The 16,816-nt window shown below is 40.6% G+C and overlaps 1 protein-coding gene across 3 annotated transcripts in view; it reads left to right on the forward strand.

The window, feature by feature from the left end:
- The window catches only part of slc5a9 (solute carrier family 5 member 9), a 54,128-nt gene extending 37,933 nt beyond the window's left edge, over positions 1-16,195 (forward strand). For all 3 annotated transcript variants that reach the window (XM_026345105.1, XM_026345107.1, XM_026345106.1), the window contains 8 exons: positions 4,597-4,677; positions 5,174-5,379; positions 7,484-7,619; positions 11,514-11,621; positions 12,504-12,654; positions 13,670-13,838; positions 15,074-15,289; positions 15,783-16,195. In XM_026345105.1, the coding sequence (XP_026200890.1) occupies positions 4,597-4,677; positions 5,174-5,379; positions 7,484-7,619; positions 11,514-11,621; positions 12,504-12,654; positions 13,670-13,838; positions 15,074-15,289; positions 15,783-16,100 (1,385 nt within the window). In that variant the 3' untranslated portion in view covers positions 16,101-16,195. The remainder of the gene's footprint in view (positions 1-4,596; positions 4,678-5,173; positions 5,380-7,483; positions 7,620-11,513; positions 11,622-12,503; positions 12,655-13,669; positions 13,839-15,073; positions 15,290-15,782) is intronic.
- Positions 16,196-16,816: the final 621 nt, after the last annotated feature.

The raw sequence follows: 16,816 nt of genomic DNA on the forward strand, positions 1-16,816 counted from the left end.
TTCCATGCGCCTTATAATGCGGTGCGCCTTATAGTGCGGAAAATACGGTAGGTAAAAATTTATTATAATTTCACATTCCCATTCATAACCTGGTGGTTAAAATTAGTATCAGCTGTCAGAATCAGAAGTAGGGGTGCGCTATGACCAATAACAGTGTAAGCTTTTAGCAGTTGGGGGGGGGGGGGGGGGTTTCGCAGTGGACACTGAATGTTTGAATAAACAGATTGTTTACAAATGCAGCCTCTCGCCCCACAACCTCTCATTCCTCCTCAATGTTTCCAGCTAGTCCAACTCCTTTCCCTATACCTGTGTGCATGTCCACCTCTAAAGATATCCCCTCTCCATCACCTGAGCATGCTCCACCATCGGTTAGGTGCAACTGGGAAGGATCTTAAGAAAAAAACTGAGAGGTAAGGGGGTTGACCCCTCATTTGTACCACTAATTACCTGACCGAAAGGCCACAGATTGTCAGGTTGGGCAAATGCATCTCTGTTAAAGTTCTAAGCAGCACTGGGGCTTCACAGGGGACTGTTTTCATGTATTCCTGTACAAGTACAATTCACAAAAGTGTGGCCACATTTACAGGTACTGTGATTATACTGCTAAATGTTGCATGTATCAGGAATGGACAGGAGATACACTACCAAGGAGATGGTAGTGGATTTCTGCAGGTTCATCCCATCACCGTTTGTGATGCAGCAGATGTACAGGTCATTATACATCTGCACGAAGATGCTACAAATGTTTTATCAAATTACAGTAGCAAGTGTGGTGTTTTATGGTGGAAGTTGCTGGGGAGGCAGTATAAAGCAGTAGGATGTAAAGCGCCTGGAAAAGCTGGTGCATAAAGCCTACACAGTAACTGGTCTGAGGTTGGACTCCCAAGAGGCTGTGATTAAAAAAAAAAAAAAAAAAAAAAAAGGCAGGTCAAGAGAGAGACCATTCTACGGTACACTGACCATCCCCTACACCAATGGTCCCCAACCCCCGGGCCGCAGACCGGTCCATGGGTCAATAAATACCAAGCCAGACATTTCCGTTTTATTTGGGGGTGGCTGTGGCTCAATACGTAGAGCAGTTGTCTGCCAATCACAGGATTGGTGGTTCAATTCCCAGCTGCCACATCACATGCCAAAGTGTCCTTGGGCAAGATACTGAACCCCAAGTTGTCCCTGGTGAGTCAGGTCAGCTGCATAGCAGCTCTGCCATCAGTGTGTGAATGTGTGTGTGAATGGGTGAATGAGACGCAGTGTAAAGCACTTTGAGTACCAGCTAGGTAGAAAAGCGCTATATAAGTGCAGACCATTTATATTTATCATCTGATTCTGAACGATGTTTCGAAAATTACCAGATTCCCTCCGCCACATCTGATTCACCCTTGATGCATGTCAAGATGCTTTCCTTATTAATCACCTTTGAGGATTAATAAAGTTTATCATATCTTAAACAGTTGTAGCCTACACTATAAATGTATTGTGATCATCAGCAGTGCATATGTTATTCAGTAAAATCCACACTAAACATAGTTTTTCAGGAGTTAATATATTTATTAAACCAAGTCTATAATCTTGGTAAATTTCTATCAATTATCTACCGTATTAATGCTATCTCAAAAGAAAAAACATGTCTGGCCAAAAAAGAACCTGGCAGCAGATCTGTTACAAAACTGACAAACGTGACAAACGAGTAAATACAAAAGGGTAATTTATTAACAAAAGACAGGGGACTCGGGGAACCAACAAACACTAACAAAGTACCAACGTAAAAAGACCCGAAAACACAGTGGATACAAAAGTACAAAAGAACCATAAACCAGACATACAAAGTACCAACAGAAAATACTGCCGTAACGCAGGCAAAATATGAACTAATAAACTAAACACACAAAATACAACAGACAATCAACAAACAACTATACACAAACTACACACCTAAACGAAATGAACTCACTACTGCAATACAAAATAACAAAAATCACTGCCAAAGGCAGGAAAACAAACATACGAAGCAAACCATACAAAGTAACAAAGAAAAGGAACTGCAAAGGCAGGCAAAAGCACAAACTTACAAACAAGAACAAAGTCCAGCAAACAAAGTCCAAAGGGATCAAAAACATGAACAAACAAGGTGAGGTGAAGTCCAGGGTGATCCAACTAATAATATTTCCAAAATGTAGTCCAACAACCAAACAAACTAAGAAATGGGGAAGTTCAATTTGACAAACCAGCAAAACAAAAGACTGAGAGAGCTTATAAAGAAAGGGGGACAAACTGGTGAAACAAATCTATGATTAATGAGCCAGTGAGTGGAGAAAGAGAAAATCCATACATGGGTAACTAGGGTAAGGGGAGTGAGATGAGACCAGGTGGAAAACTAAAACCAACCGACACGGGACAAAGGGAGGAACTGCAACAAGATCAAGGTGAAGTACAAGAACATTTTGCAGGCTGGCCATAAATCATTCTTACCTAGGCAGTGATACTGTGAAAGGTTTTTCTACTTACATAGTCTCCCCTAAGGGTCGTTTCATGTGTGTGCAATCCATTGCCATTGTCATTCATGTTACCTGCAATCTTGTAGAACTCCTCCTTTATGGAGAGGGGACTTCTGTGAACAGGGAAAGTTATAAACACATGAACAAGTAATTTTATAACCAGGACAACCCTTCCTATTGTGCAGCGCCGCACTGTCTGTTGTTTTATATGTGGACATAAAAGTCGACATAAATATCACGTGACAATCTGTACCTCTCAATCAGGTATGGTCTTTAAATGCTAAAGGATCAGGTTTGTCCCAGACAACTCTGTGATGCCTGGAGTCTTGACTGAGCGTCAACATTAAGAAAAGGCATGCCATCGGTAAGATTAACTTGTAAATTGGTCCTTTTAAAGTTTATTATACACTGTACTGCATGATTCCATGTTATGGACCTAAATAAAAATGCCCTAGAAAAATCATTAGCTGTTTCTAATAAACTCAACAATCACAATTCAAACCTAAACCACATGAACTGCAATCTTTATTAAACTACCGATATATAATAACTCTTACAGCGATCACTATTACCACATGAATAATCAAAAAAAAAACAATACTGTTAAAAAACAAACCAACATAGGCATAATTAAATTATGAACATATAAAATGAGGCAACATATAGCAGAAAACATTAAAGATTAGTCCCTATCTATCTAATCCTAGATGTTAGCCTTCACTGTACCAGGCTAAATTTAGAGAACAAATGTCCATAGTAGCTTAATTCAGCTTAACTTAACATGCTTTCATGCAACTGAGTCTAGGCTAAATGAAGCTGGGATGAGTGGATAACTATAACACAGGCAACACAGAATACATCTACATGGTAACTAGACTAGAATTAATTGATCTAGCTTATATGCAACCACGTCAAGGATAGATTTAACCAGGGTATCTGTGAAAATCCCTGCGCAATCTCTTATCTTGCAATACCTCTCAGCTCCCAGGACTGAATCATGAAAGTTTTGTGTTTTTTTTTATTGTTAATTTTTAAACCTAGAAAGTCTACAGTTAAGTTGTTATATTTAAATTACATAATTATTTCATATCTATCTAGGCTATATTTATTTTGCATAGGGCACAGTGGAAATAAAACTACTAGTTCGGAAAGAAAAGTTTAAAAGAGAATGTAAGAGAGAATGTTTTAAGCCCTGCTCCTGGCCACCCTCCTTAGCCCTGTTTTCTTCCCCTCCTTGATCATCTGGACTTAGCCCCTCTGAACTTTGGACATTTGTTTTCCTGCCATTGAGCAGTGGTTTTCTTTTGCACTTTGATTTCTGATTTGTGACTTTGTACCCCGCCATTTCGGTAGTTTTGTTGTTACTTTGTCTTAGTGTTTTTGGCAGTTGTTTGTAGTGTCTGTTGACATCCCCCTTAGTTCCCAGTTTTGTGAATAAATCTAGTTTTTTTGCTTGCCTGCCTGGTCCCTTTCCCCTTATTCATGACAGGCATGTTTCTTAAATCTTTAAAATGTTATCATTTAATGTAGTAAATATATGAAATATTGTTCCTTTAAGTAGGGTTTTAGGATGTCAATTATCAAGAAGTAAAAGTTTGTTTGTTTGTTTTTTTTGTTTTTGTTTTGGTTTAGGAATGACAGATGTGACGATACAGTTCTGTTCACTTCTCTTGGTACAGTCCGAAAGACCTCAGGTTACGTTTTGTGACACATTATGCATTTTGTAGTTGAATTATTACAAATATGTGCTATTAATTAAGATTAATCTGCTGGAGGACCTACTGGAGAAGAGCTTAAATGTGGTAGTGAGACCAAATCTGACATTAATTTGTACAGGTTATTTATGTATTGCCAAGTCAAAAGAGTTGTATCAAGGCACTTCTGTTATTTGTCATACATATGTACCACTGGAACACACCCACTACTGTAGCTCTATAGAAATTTGTAAGATTATGTAAAATTCAAGTTAATGATTTAGACCAATTGGCTACTATATTATTTATGTCCTTTCCAAACAAAAAGTCCCTTGCTTAAAACTACATCATATGCTGATCAGCGACATTAAAACCACCAGGTATGTTTTGTGTGGGTGGGTGTGTAGGTGGTTTGGCAGCAGTGATCTACACCGATGCATTCCAGACTTTGATCATGGTTGGTGGAGCCTGTGCATTAACGTTCATAGGTAGGTTGCTCCGTCTCTCTCTCTTTTTGACACTCACTCACTCTTTGTCTCAGATGTTGTGAGGACCAGCTGAAAGGTCCTCAAAAGTCTTTCTTTCAAGAATTGCACTGGGAAAAAAATTTAAAACATTTACATCATGCCACACTATACTTGTCAGAACACTCATATGCATATTACAACAAAATGCCCACTGTCCTAATATGGGGACCAGCTAAATATCCTCAAGACCATCAATAGTATTTGAACCAAATTTGTTCACAAAATTTGCTGACAGCAAATAAAGACATACACATGTACATGAAAACACAACAGAGAACTAATATATTAACAGATTTTTAGTCCTCACTTTTGTGTGAACATTTGAAAATTTCACAAAAACATTAGCCAATGGTAATGATGTTGATTAAAGCATCATCTAGTCACTGATAGTAAAGTGTGTGTGTGTGTGTGTGTGTGTGTATTTGTGTATGTGCGCGCGCATGCGTGCATTCCTCAGGATTCTCTAAAGTTGGTTGGTATGAGGGGCTTGTGATCTACTACATGTCAGCTGTTCCCTCAGTGACAGTCACCAACACCACCTGCCACCTGCCTCGTAGTGATGCCTTCCACATGTTCAGAGACCCTGTGTCAGGGGATTTACCCTGGCCAGGTCTGGTATTTGGACTCACAGTTTTGGCTACGTGGGTCTGGTGCACAGATCAGGTAAGGTTAACTACACTTTATCTATCAGCTATATGTAGTCCATAGATTTTGTTTTAATTTGCAAATGCTAGCATATTTAATACTGCAGGGATTAACATTGGAAATTAACATTAACAGCTCAGGTAGTGCAACTTTTGTGGCAGTACCACCAGTGATTCCTAATGCTCCCGACACTATTTAAACAGTTTAAATCTAAGTAAATGAAGTATTGTTTTCCTGTCACTGCTGGAGCTGCACCCTTTAGTTTTTTTTACTGTATCCCATCCGGCAGGATAGCATACAACATTGAGTAAAAGATGCCTTTTTGTTACTGGACAATTTTGCTTTCAGTTCAAGTTGAGTGTGTGTGTATATATATATATATATATATATATATATATATATATATATATAATTAGACCATGAATTGGTCAAAAAATGTGCTCCGATCTAACTCACAACAATACAAAAACACAGTCTGCTGAAAATAGTACACAAACATCATATGTTTTCATGTTTTTATAAACATAACATGTAAACATTCACAGTGCAGGGTGTAAAAAGTATCCCTAGCCTAATGACTTGACCAGGAGTGAGTCAACCTTGAGTCCAATCAGTGTGATGATATTGGATGTGTTTCTGAAAGCTGTCCTGCCATTGAAAAACACACCAGTTCTGGGTATACTGTTGCAGCACTGTTGCTAGTCTCCGTAGGCGTGGTTGTCCTTTAAAGATGACTGCAAGAGCACAGTGCAGAATGCTAGGTAAAGAAGCATCCTAGAGTGTCAGCTAAAGACTGGCACATGCTAACATTTTTGTTGACACGTCTACAATGAGGAAAACATTAAACAAGAATGGAGTACATGGGAGAACACTACGGAGGAAGCCATTGCTATCCAAAAAAAATATTGCAGCACGTTTAAGTTTTCAAAATAGCACCTGGATGTTCCACAGCACTACTGGTGGACAGATGAAACCAAAATTGAGTTGTTTGGAAAAAACACACAACAATATGTTCAGAGAAAAAAAACCACAGGACCTATACCCCACAGCATAGGTCCTGTGGGGTATTCAGCTCTAGGTGGGACAGGGTTGGGTCAATTGAATCATTTTTTATTAGGGATGAACAATTAATTGCATTTGCGATTCCATGCCAAAATGAAAAAAGAAGACTTTCTAATTGCAAAGTCTATGATTACACTGTGGTCATATGACATGTAAGTGAGAGCAGAGCAATTAGCACATGAGGCATCAACTTTGCATGATACAATGACTTTTGGCTTGACAGTATGGTCGTCCCTTCCCCTGACCTTCCTAAATATGCCAGGCCCACTGACCCCAAAGGGCGCCACAGTGATGCCCAGGGCATCACAGGTGACCAGACAACAACTGCACTCTGTCACCAGACAGCTATGCACACATACACATCAACACAGCCATTACCACACACATGCTTTTATTTACCCCCGTGCAGTCAAACACAAAGCACTTGTACTTACACATACCTCCTGCTCAAAGGTACATAGGTTGACGCAGGTACACAAGACATCTACAACCTAGCAAAGAGCCCACTGGCCGCCACAGCCAGGATGGTCACTACCCCCTTACCTTACCACACTCTCCACATCCCACCACTCAGGCCCCTTGATTGCCAGAGGACGCCCAACTGCCAAGGCAGGCACAATTCCCGCCATCCCTCTTTGGATGCAGATAGCCACCCACCGAAACACCACACAGGCCCAGGGCACCAAAGCCCAGACCCCCAGGTCCGCTCCTGCACTAGCTGAGAGGCCCCCCGCCCCCAAGGCCAGCAATACCCTAACCCACAAGGCCCCATGTTACTGTAGTTTAGATGAAAGAGACAATGTAAAAAATTGTACAACCTGAAAAATTTACCTGAAAAGATTTTAAATGTTGTTTTTATGGTACGACTATGTATGACTTTGAATCAATTGCACTATACTGTAGTTGTATTCAAAATCACTGTATTCATCCTTCACTTTCAGTGCGAAAAAATATTTGTATATTATGTTATGTATTGTATGTGCATGTGTCTTCTTCTTGTGTGTGTGTGTGTGTGTGTGTGTGTGTGTGTGTGTGTGTGTGTGTGTGTGTGTGTGTTCAGGTTATAGTCCAGAGGTCTCTGTCAGCAAAGTCTTTGTCTCATGCCAAAGCAGGCAGTGTATTAGGAGGCTACCTCAAACTCCTGCCAACATTCTTCATTGTGATGCCAGGCATGATCAGTCGAGCACTTTTCCCAGGTCAGTCTTTTTGTTTTTCTGTTAGGCTGTCATGTCAAAGGCACTTTATTGAAGTAAATGCAACATATGATAATCGCCTTCCTAAAGGTGGTTGCGACCCTTACTTCCTTCTTCAAACAACAAGAAAAGCATGCTCCATCCAGTTGTTATTTATTTCTATTTGAAATAAGAGCTGAAAAATGAATAGCTAACATTTAAAACATTTGAAAATGTGTTACTATTGTGTTTGTCAATTTTGCAATTAGACAAATTAGTATTGGATGGAAGAACACTACTTTTGCATACAATACATACAGTACAATGAAATGCCATGATCCATATCTGGTCTTCTGGTTTTCTCCTTGGTTTATTTTTAGCACCCACTTTCCACACAAATATTCACTCAGTCTCTCGCCTTCTCAATTCAATTCAATTCAGTTTTATTTGTATAGCGCCAATTCAGAACAAAAGTTATCTCGAGGCACTTTACAATGCTAGGCAGAACCAGGCTCATAGTGGCAACAAAAACAAAAACAAGCAGCAAGAACATTGGGCAGGTGAGCTGGATTCTGGACATAACAGCTCCAGGTTGAGGATACCTGTAGAAAAGTAAAGGGAGAGAGGGAGACACAAAGTTAATGACATGCAATGGTGGCATTTGAATTGATATAGGATAAAGGAGAAGAGAGGAGCTCAGTGTATCACAACAAAATCAACCTGTAATCACAGGTTGCAGGCAGAGACCAAATATACAGGCAGGCAGGAACTAGCAGACAGGCAAAACCAAACTAAAGACAAAGGCTAGTAACTAAAGCTGCATAAACAAGCCAGAGGGCTGGTCCTGACAGGCTTGAGGTGGGAGACATGAAAAGTGGGATGCATCCGGAGGGCCTTAAGAAGCTTGGGGGCCACAGCCACTGGACACAATTTTAAAGACAGGGAAAGGACAAAGTGGGGGGCGAGCTTCCTGGAGTCCACCCGCAGAGGTAGGTCACGAGTCAACAGCCATACTCTGTCCTGGAGCGTACTGGGGGGCAGGAGAGTGGAGCTTGTTAGCTGCCCTAACATAATGACGAGACATAGGGAGAAGGGTGCTCTGGGCCCTGATCCACGCCCGTCTGCAACAGCGAATGAAGACCTGGACTGAAGGCACATCAGAGTCCTGCATGGGAAGAGGGGAGGTTGGTGGCGATTGAAAGGGGGAAAACCCAGTGGCTGAGGAAGGCAGGGAGTTGTGAGCATATTCCACCCACAGGTGGGACTTGGACCAGAAAGTTAGTTCCTTGGAGCAGAGACACCGGAGGGTCCTTTCCAGTTCCTAATTCATCCTCTCAGTCTGGCCGTTTGTTTGTGGGTGGAATCCTAAACTTAGGCTGGTCATGGCTCCCAGTAGTTGGCAGAAGTCCTTCCAGAATTTGGCCATGAACTGAGGTCCCCTGTCGAGACCACGTTGGTCGGTCTTCCGACTCTCATGCAGATGAAACGCCTGAGAGAGAACAACCTCCGCCCTTTCTTTGGATGATGACAGCTTGGGAAGAGGAATAAGGTGGGCAGCCTTTGAGAATCTGTCAACAACAATGAGTATGACTGTATTACCTTCAGACGTGGGGAGTCCAGTGTCAAAGTCCAGAGACAGGTGCGACCAAGGACAGCGAGGAAAGGGAAGTGGATGCAGAAGGCCAGGCCATGTGAAAAACAGAGCCCAGCTCAAGACATCTACATTGACCAGAAACTGTCTCTTGGGGTCGGGAATGGTGAGGACAGGTGCTAAGGTGAAGTGGGAAGGCTTGGTCCGCCTCTGGGGTCTAGACGAAGGGGAAGGGTCCAGATATGAGTTGGTGAAGAGGTGAAGTGACAGAACTGTAATTCTGCCTGCAAAAGTTGGTGAACCCCAGAAAACGCTGCAGCTCTCTCCAAGAGGTGGGAACGGGTCACGCAAGGACAGCCTTCATTTTCCCAAGGTCCATCTGGATGATGTAACCGAGAAAAGCTAGTGGACTTGACATGGAAGGCACATTTTTCAGCCTTTAAGAAGAGGCCATTAGCTAGGAGCCTCTGGAGAACAGCCCAGACTTGTTTGATATGTTCCTGGATGTCTTTGGAAAAGATTAGGACATCATCCAAATAGACAAATACGAAACAGTTGATCATGTCTCACAGCACGTTGTTGTCCAAGGCCTCAAAAACCACTGGCATTACGAAGTACTCTTGATGAGCCCAATTCAGACAATTTAGAAAATGTCCAGGTGAGCTGCAGTACAGGCAGAGATTACTTTTGAGACGGCGCTGGCGTTCCTCTGGAGACAAGCGGGAACTGCCCAACTGGAGCCGAGGTGCCAGAGGGGATGGGGCCGAGGCTAGGGAAGATCAGTGCCGCACTATGCCCTCCTGTTGGGGTTCCTCCCGTCCTTCCCGCAGGCGAAGATCCACCTGAGTGGCTAATTCTACCAGATTGTCCAGTGTGTCTGGTAAGTCCCTAGTGGCTTAGTCATCTTTAATAATAGGCGATAGGCCCTGACAAATCAAACAAGGCATCCTCGTTCCACCTACTTCTTGCCGCCAGCGTACGGAAATCCACGGCGTAGTCCATCACAGAACAGTCCCCTTGTGCTATACGCAGCAGCCGATGAGAGGCGTTCTTGGAGGGGGCTGCGCAGTTAAACACGCAGCCCCCTCATGGCTTCCGTGAACATCCGAACCGAAGAGCAGATCTCGGAGCGTCGATCCCATTCTGCCGTTCCCCACTGTTGGGCAGGTCCTATGAGTAGCGAGATGATGTACGCTATCTGCGCATCTTCAGAGGGCAACGGAGATGGCTGCAAAAACCTCTCAGGTGGGGGTAGTTGAGGCGCTCATGCGGCCGTTAATGGTGACAAGGTCTCCAATGCGGATCTTTGCTGCAGAGTCAGATGCCTTAGCTGCAGTGTGAGGTCCTCCAGGTCATGGCTCCTGATTGCCTTGGCCTGTGCCTGTAGTTCACCAGCCACGTTTGCTGGATCCATAGTGGTCAGCCCATACTGTCACAGGCACAACGAGGCGAGGACCCAAAAGCACGGCGTAGGTAGGCTGGAGCCATAAACAGCGTTTAATCACAGGTTGCAGTCAGAGACCAAATACACGCCAGGCCAGAGCTAGCAGACAGACGAAATCAAACTAAAGACAAAGGCTAGTAACTAGAGATGGCTGCATAAACAGGCAGTGAAATCCAAACTATCATACATGGAATTACTAATAGTAATTCTGAGAGTTCTTGGTTGAGCAGACTGGGAGACGGGAGAGGTCTCCTTAGCAGAGACAGGGGACTGAAAGAGAGGCAGTGGAGTGGAGTGGCATTTGTATGTCACAAGTAAGGGAAAGAGGACAAGGCATATATAAACTAAAACTAGATTTATTAGAGAAAACTACACAAAACAGGGAACTAAGGTGGGTGTTAACATAACTGCAAAAGGAGCAGCAACCCAGCAGCAGGACTGGCATCTGCCTCTTCAGAAGAAGGGGTCTAATTTTGTTGTACACATGATATGCAATGAAAATAAAGTAGCATAGAAGGAGCACTGTAAGACCCTAACAAAATAACCTCCAGCAGACTACTGGTATGCATGTTCCTGACAAAACAGCTCCAACCTCCAACTCCAAGACAGTGGTATTATTGGATTTCAAAGAAGTTTTAATAAGACCTTAAGAATGATTAGTGGAAACAGAATGCACAAGCTCAAGATTTTAAAGAAACTACATACACTTTTATTTTGTAGAATGCTGAGGGAATTATTTAATTTTATACATTTTGGAACAAGGCTATAACATTACAAAATGTGGAAAAGGTGTTAATAGAATAAATATTTTATGGATGCATAGGGCATTTTAATGTCTTTACTTACTTACTTACTTACTTACTATCTATGTGTGCATTTGTAGATGAGGTAGGTTGTGTGGATCCAGATATCTGTCAGAGTGTGTGTGGAGCTTCAGTTGGTTGCTCCAACATCGCCTACCCTAAACTAGTGGTAGAGCTAATGCCTGTGGGTGAGTCTCTCTGTTTCACACACACACACACACACACACACACACACACACACACACACACACACAATGCATACCTTTGCCCCTTACCCTAAACATTATCCTAACCTAACCTTATTCTAACCATGAACCAAATAATCAATTTAATAATTTCTTTACCACCAGAATTGATCAGCATTTGGAAGAGAAAGGTCATGTCCCCACTAGTAACTCTGTAACTGTATAGCATGATTTAAATCCCCACAGTGAGAAATACCTTCAGCATGCAGACTCACAGTTGTTTTAAGTCAATTCTAAGATTTATTGTTGTACGAAAGTTTGGAGGCAAGAAAGGTATATGGAAGTACAAAAATCAACTATCACTATGTAAGGTGTCTGCTTGTGTGTATTAAATTCAATTATTAATCATAGAACATGATTCATTAAACATTTGTGTGTGGCAAAAGTATGTGAATAATTAAACTATTATCTATTAATTTGAAGGGAAAATTACAGTCTTGTGTTTCTCTCTATGGGATGATAATCCAGTATACACAAAGAAGGCCCTTCATTAAGAAGTCAGATCTGATGTTGTCAACACAGAGCATAGAGGAAGAATTGTTGATGTTTAACTAGCAGAAATAGGTTACCTTTTTTTTTTATGGGTTTCCTTTAGCTAGAATTCAAACTTAATACAATTACTCAACTATTTAGAGTTCCAGTACATCAACTTTATATTGTATGTGAACTCTGACTGACACCAAACACACATAATGACCACTGATTTGATGTTCTACAGTATGTGTTATTTTCTTCATGATATTTAATATAAAAAATCTGTTAAACCCTGAATAGTTTATTATTTACCCTAAGTACCCATGCTTTTGATGCTCCATGTCTTTCTAGGTCTTCGTGGCCTAATGCTCGCAGTGATGTTAGCAGCTTTGATGTCCTCTTTGACGTCCATCTTTAACAGCAGCGCCACTCTGTTCACGCTGGACCTCTACCACAGAGCCAGGCCTAAAGCTTCTGAGAGGGAACTCATGATCGTTGGAAGGTAGGCCTGTATCGGCCTATACATATTGAATAACTCCAAACCCTTTGCGCCATAAATGTACTCCCTGTCCAGAAGAAATAATAATATTGGATATTGAATTTTAGAGTTATGTGGTGATTTTTGTTCATTATGAATTTGCATTGCCTAATTAAACATCAGGACACACAGTCACTACTAAGATCAGTCAAATCATAATGAGCAAAGGAAGCCTATTTCAATGCACACAATAGACACTAGATCCACATAAGCACACATTTTACAAGGTAGAGTTGCTATTTCTGTTCTACACCATGTCTCAGGTAGCAAAAATATAACTATACATTTTCTATATACATTTTCTTTTTTTGCAATAAATTTCATATTTAAAAGTTTGTGGAACAACATAACAACTACAAAACAAAATTAATACTGTTAAAAAGTCATTATTTTCTTAGTGGCGCACACATCAGCAACTGTGGATCATGTTGACAATAATAGAATCACATAATTGTCACTTAATTGACAATTATGTGATTCTATTATTGTCAACATGATATAACGGTGTCAGTTTAATATATCCACAATAGAGCAGGACAGGTAAAATAGTATGAGCATAATGAAAGTCATGGGTCTCTGTTTTTAAAGACAGAGAAATTAACAAACTAAATTGACTAACCCTAACTCTAACCCTGAGAAGAATAGGTAGAGTTTTAGCAGTCTAAATCCAGATGTGGGCTAAATCAATGTACAGTCTTATTGGATTAATACAAACATAGTTGTTGTCATTTTTTTGTTGCATTAATTATATTTATTTCAGAATTTCTGAATGTATTATTAGCTAAATTTGATGACAGTAGCAGCATGGCTGGTTAACTGTCAGACTTAAATTCAATAACTGTGTTGTTAAACAGAGAGCCTAGAGACAAATGAAAAAATGTTATTCACTTTCACTTGCCATTTATAATGATTTTTTGAAACATTTTTTTAATTTCTCTCGTCCAAAAGTAATCTAATGATAACACTTTGTGCATTTTAGGGTATTCATCCTGGTCTTGGTTTGTGTCAGTCTGTTGTGGATTCCAGTCATTCAGACAGCCAACAGTGGACAGCTGTTTGATTATATCCAGTCAGTGACCAGCTTTCTAGCTCCTCCCATTACTGCCGTATTCCTAATGGCTATCTTCTGGCCACGTGCTAATGAGCAGGTAGGTCAAAGACTTTCTGGGGAATGGAAACACTCTGTAAAATCAAAATCATTGTTTTTCTGACATCGTTAAAAAAAGAGTACAACTACAGAAAAAGTAATCTTCACTATACGAACTTAAAAAAGCCCTTAGTTACCAAGCTGTTAGTTAAGTTAGTTAATGTTCAGTTTTAACTTTTCAAATAAAAAAGGGATGAAACATGAAACTGGAAAATAATGGCAATGGGCATGTCAAACAATGAACTGCATGAAATAATGTCTTCAATTACTTATTTAATCCACTGACAAATTTAAGCATAAAAAAACTTACAAGTACTAAAAAAATACTAAATTACAATTTCTAATCTTCATATTAAAAATAAGATTTAGAAAACTGTCTTGATCCCGTTGCATTGACTCCTGGGAGCGGGCAACGAGAAGGATACTGTAACCTGAACTCTGCATGGGGATGGCATCTTATTTGCTTTCTAAGTGACACACCCCAAAACAGCTTGTTCTTTCAGAAGGTTTTAGGGACATTTTATGATAAGTCAGTGGAGGTGGTCTACATGTTGTTTTGGCATGAGAATTTCCAGGAAAAAAAAATCCAGGACCAATATTTTTTAGCCTGAAAAGCAGTATAATTTGACTCCTGTAAAGTGTCCAAAAATGGCCCCCAGAGACCCTACATTTGCCTATACATTTTCATGCTGAAAAATGTATAGGCAAATACATTGGCATCTGCTCACTAGATTTTTGAAGTTTGAAAATTTGTGTAAACAGTCTCTCAAAAACAACCTAACTCTGTTTGTAACACACAGCTTCAAACTTTAACTGATGTCCAAGTTTAGGTTTCAGACAAATAATTTCAGTGGAGGATGAAAGGAAGGAAGGAAGAGACTTTCCATACAGCCAACATTTACCAATTTTCTCTTTTGTCATTGTGTTTTCTCTTTTGTCATTGCATTTTGTTTTCTGTTGTTGCGTTTTCTCTTTTGTTGTTGCATTTTCTCTTTTGGCATAATATTTTGTGAAATGTTAATGTATATTTTTTATTGTGTTTTGTGAAATGTTGTGTTTTCCCTTTTGTTGTTCTAAGGGGCCACCATACTAATCAGAACTCTAGAAAAACAAAAGACTCTGTTACATTACATTTGGTCTTTCTAGACTTAATACCATTTTCTTTCTTTTTCATTAGTTTATTTGGCAAGTATCTAATGACATTGCACCTAATAGACATTTTTGTGTGTTTCCCAGGGTGCATTCTGGGGTCTGATGACTGGACTAGTGGTAGGAGTTATCCGAATGGTTCTGGAGTTCTCTCACACAGCTCCTTCCTGTGGTCAGCCTGATGGTCGACCTGCTGTCCTGGCTGATGTCCACTACCTGTACTTTGCTCTAATCCTGTTGGCTCTCACCTGTCTTGTCATTGTTGTTATCAGCTGGACTACTGCTCCAATACCTAAAGAACATGTAAGAAACATCATGAAAGAGTTTCCTTTATGCTTTATATTTAAAATGAGAAATAGAAATTTTGTTTTAATTAATCAGATTAACATACTGACATTCTTCATTTTTTGTATACTGTACAATAGTTTTCATAAGACTTCATCCAGCTGCATCTCTTCTAAATATGCACCAAACAGAACCTTGCAATTACTATCTTTAAGCCATTGCTTGCAAACCTCTCAATAATTTTAGTAATGCAGGTCCCAATACACTGTAAGCAATTGCACTGCTGACAGGTCTTTAGAGAACTTTATACTTGACCTCGGTCAACTCAGGTGGAAAATGTGGAACCAAAAGCAGTACCACCATAATGTATACATGTTAAATTACTGTAGTTAGAAAAGGCTAGAGGACATTGTGTTACATGTACTCACTTAGAAAACGTTTCTGATTTAAACCTAAAGGAGTGTCAAGCAGAACCACTGACATGTGTTCAATCTCCTCCTCTACTATCTAGCTATACAGGCTGACGTGGAGATCCAGATACAGCCAGGAGCCTCGGATCAACCTCACAGGTCCCCCGATGACTTTGGACCAAGTAGACTGTGACCTCAACCCTGTCTCAAGCCATGACCACTTACCAGAATCCTGGTGTCGAAGAACTTTTCTCTGGCTCTGTGGTCTAACTGGTACAACCACTGGCTCGGCACCTCCATTGACTGAAAACAGTGAACTGAACTCATTGCATGAGGAGCCCCTTTGGAGAAGAATTTGCAATGTTAATGCCCTGCTGCTTTTGGCTGTTAATGTGTTTCTATGGGGATACTTTGCTTAATGTGACTAAAATCTAGAACAAATTATTATGACATCTATACTGAACTACCATTTTGTCTTGTGTTGATCAAATTTGATGTGGAGAATCTGTATTAAAGTCACAAAGCTATGATCTGATAGTACAGTGTATCAATTGAGCTACAATGTCCTGATCCACACATGAACTTCACTCACTGGTTTTCCTTTTTTACATCCACCTAATCAGCCTGATTGTTTTTATCTGTACCTTCCCAGACTTAATCAGTCCCACTCACTTTGGCTTGGACCTTGTTTTCTAGCTCTTGATTCTGCTCTCTGCCTCTGGCCACTTTTTGCTCTGGATTCTCTTTAGGAACTCTAAAATGTGGGTGTGGAACAGATGGAGTAGGACTTGCACCACTTCCTCTCAGCACTCTAGGAGCCGATGTACAGGCAGGCTTGGAAGACAAAGGACAGAGTCTATCCAGGCAAGTTGAAAGTGTAGTGCAGAACCTGCCAGTGTCTGTGTCTAGGGTAGAGTGGACATGTTGTTAGGGAGGGTGGCCAAGACCAGGATGGAAAAATGCTAAAGATAAGAAGTCCTGAGGTTCCAGCAGAAAATTACAAGTGGGGTGGGAGTATGTGAAGTTTGGGAAAGAAGGACTTTCAGCTTAATGAAGAAGTGATTATGTGAACATCCGCAGGATTGTGCTATTATTATTATTATTATTATCATCATTATTACTGGAATCCTTCATG

Source organism: Anabas testudineus, chromosome 4, assembly GCF_900324465.2.
Source record: "Anabas testudineus chromosome 4, fAnaTes1.2, whole genome shotgun sequence".
Taxonomy (NCBI): Eukaryota; Metazoa; Chordata; class Actinopteri; order Anabantiformes; family Anabantidae; genus Anabas; species Anabas testudineus.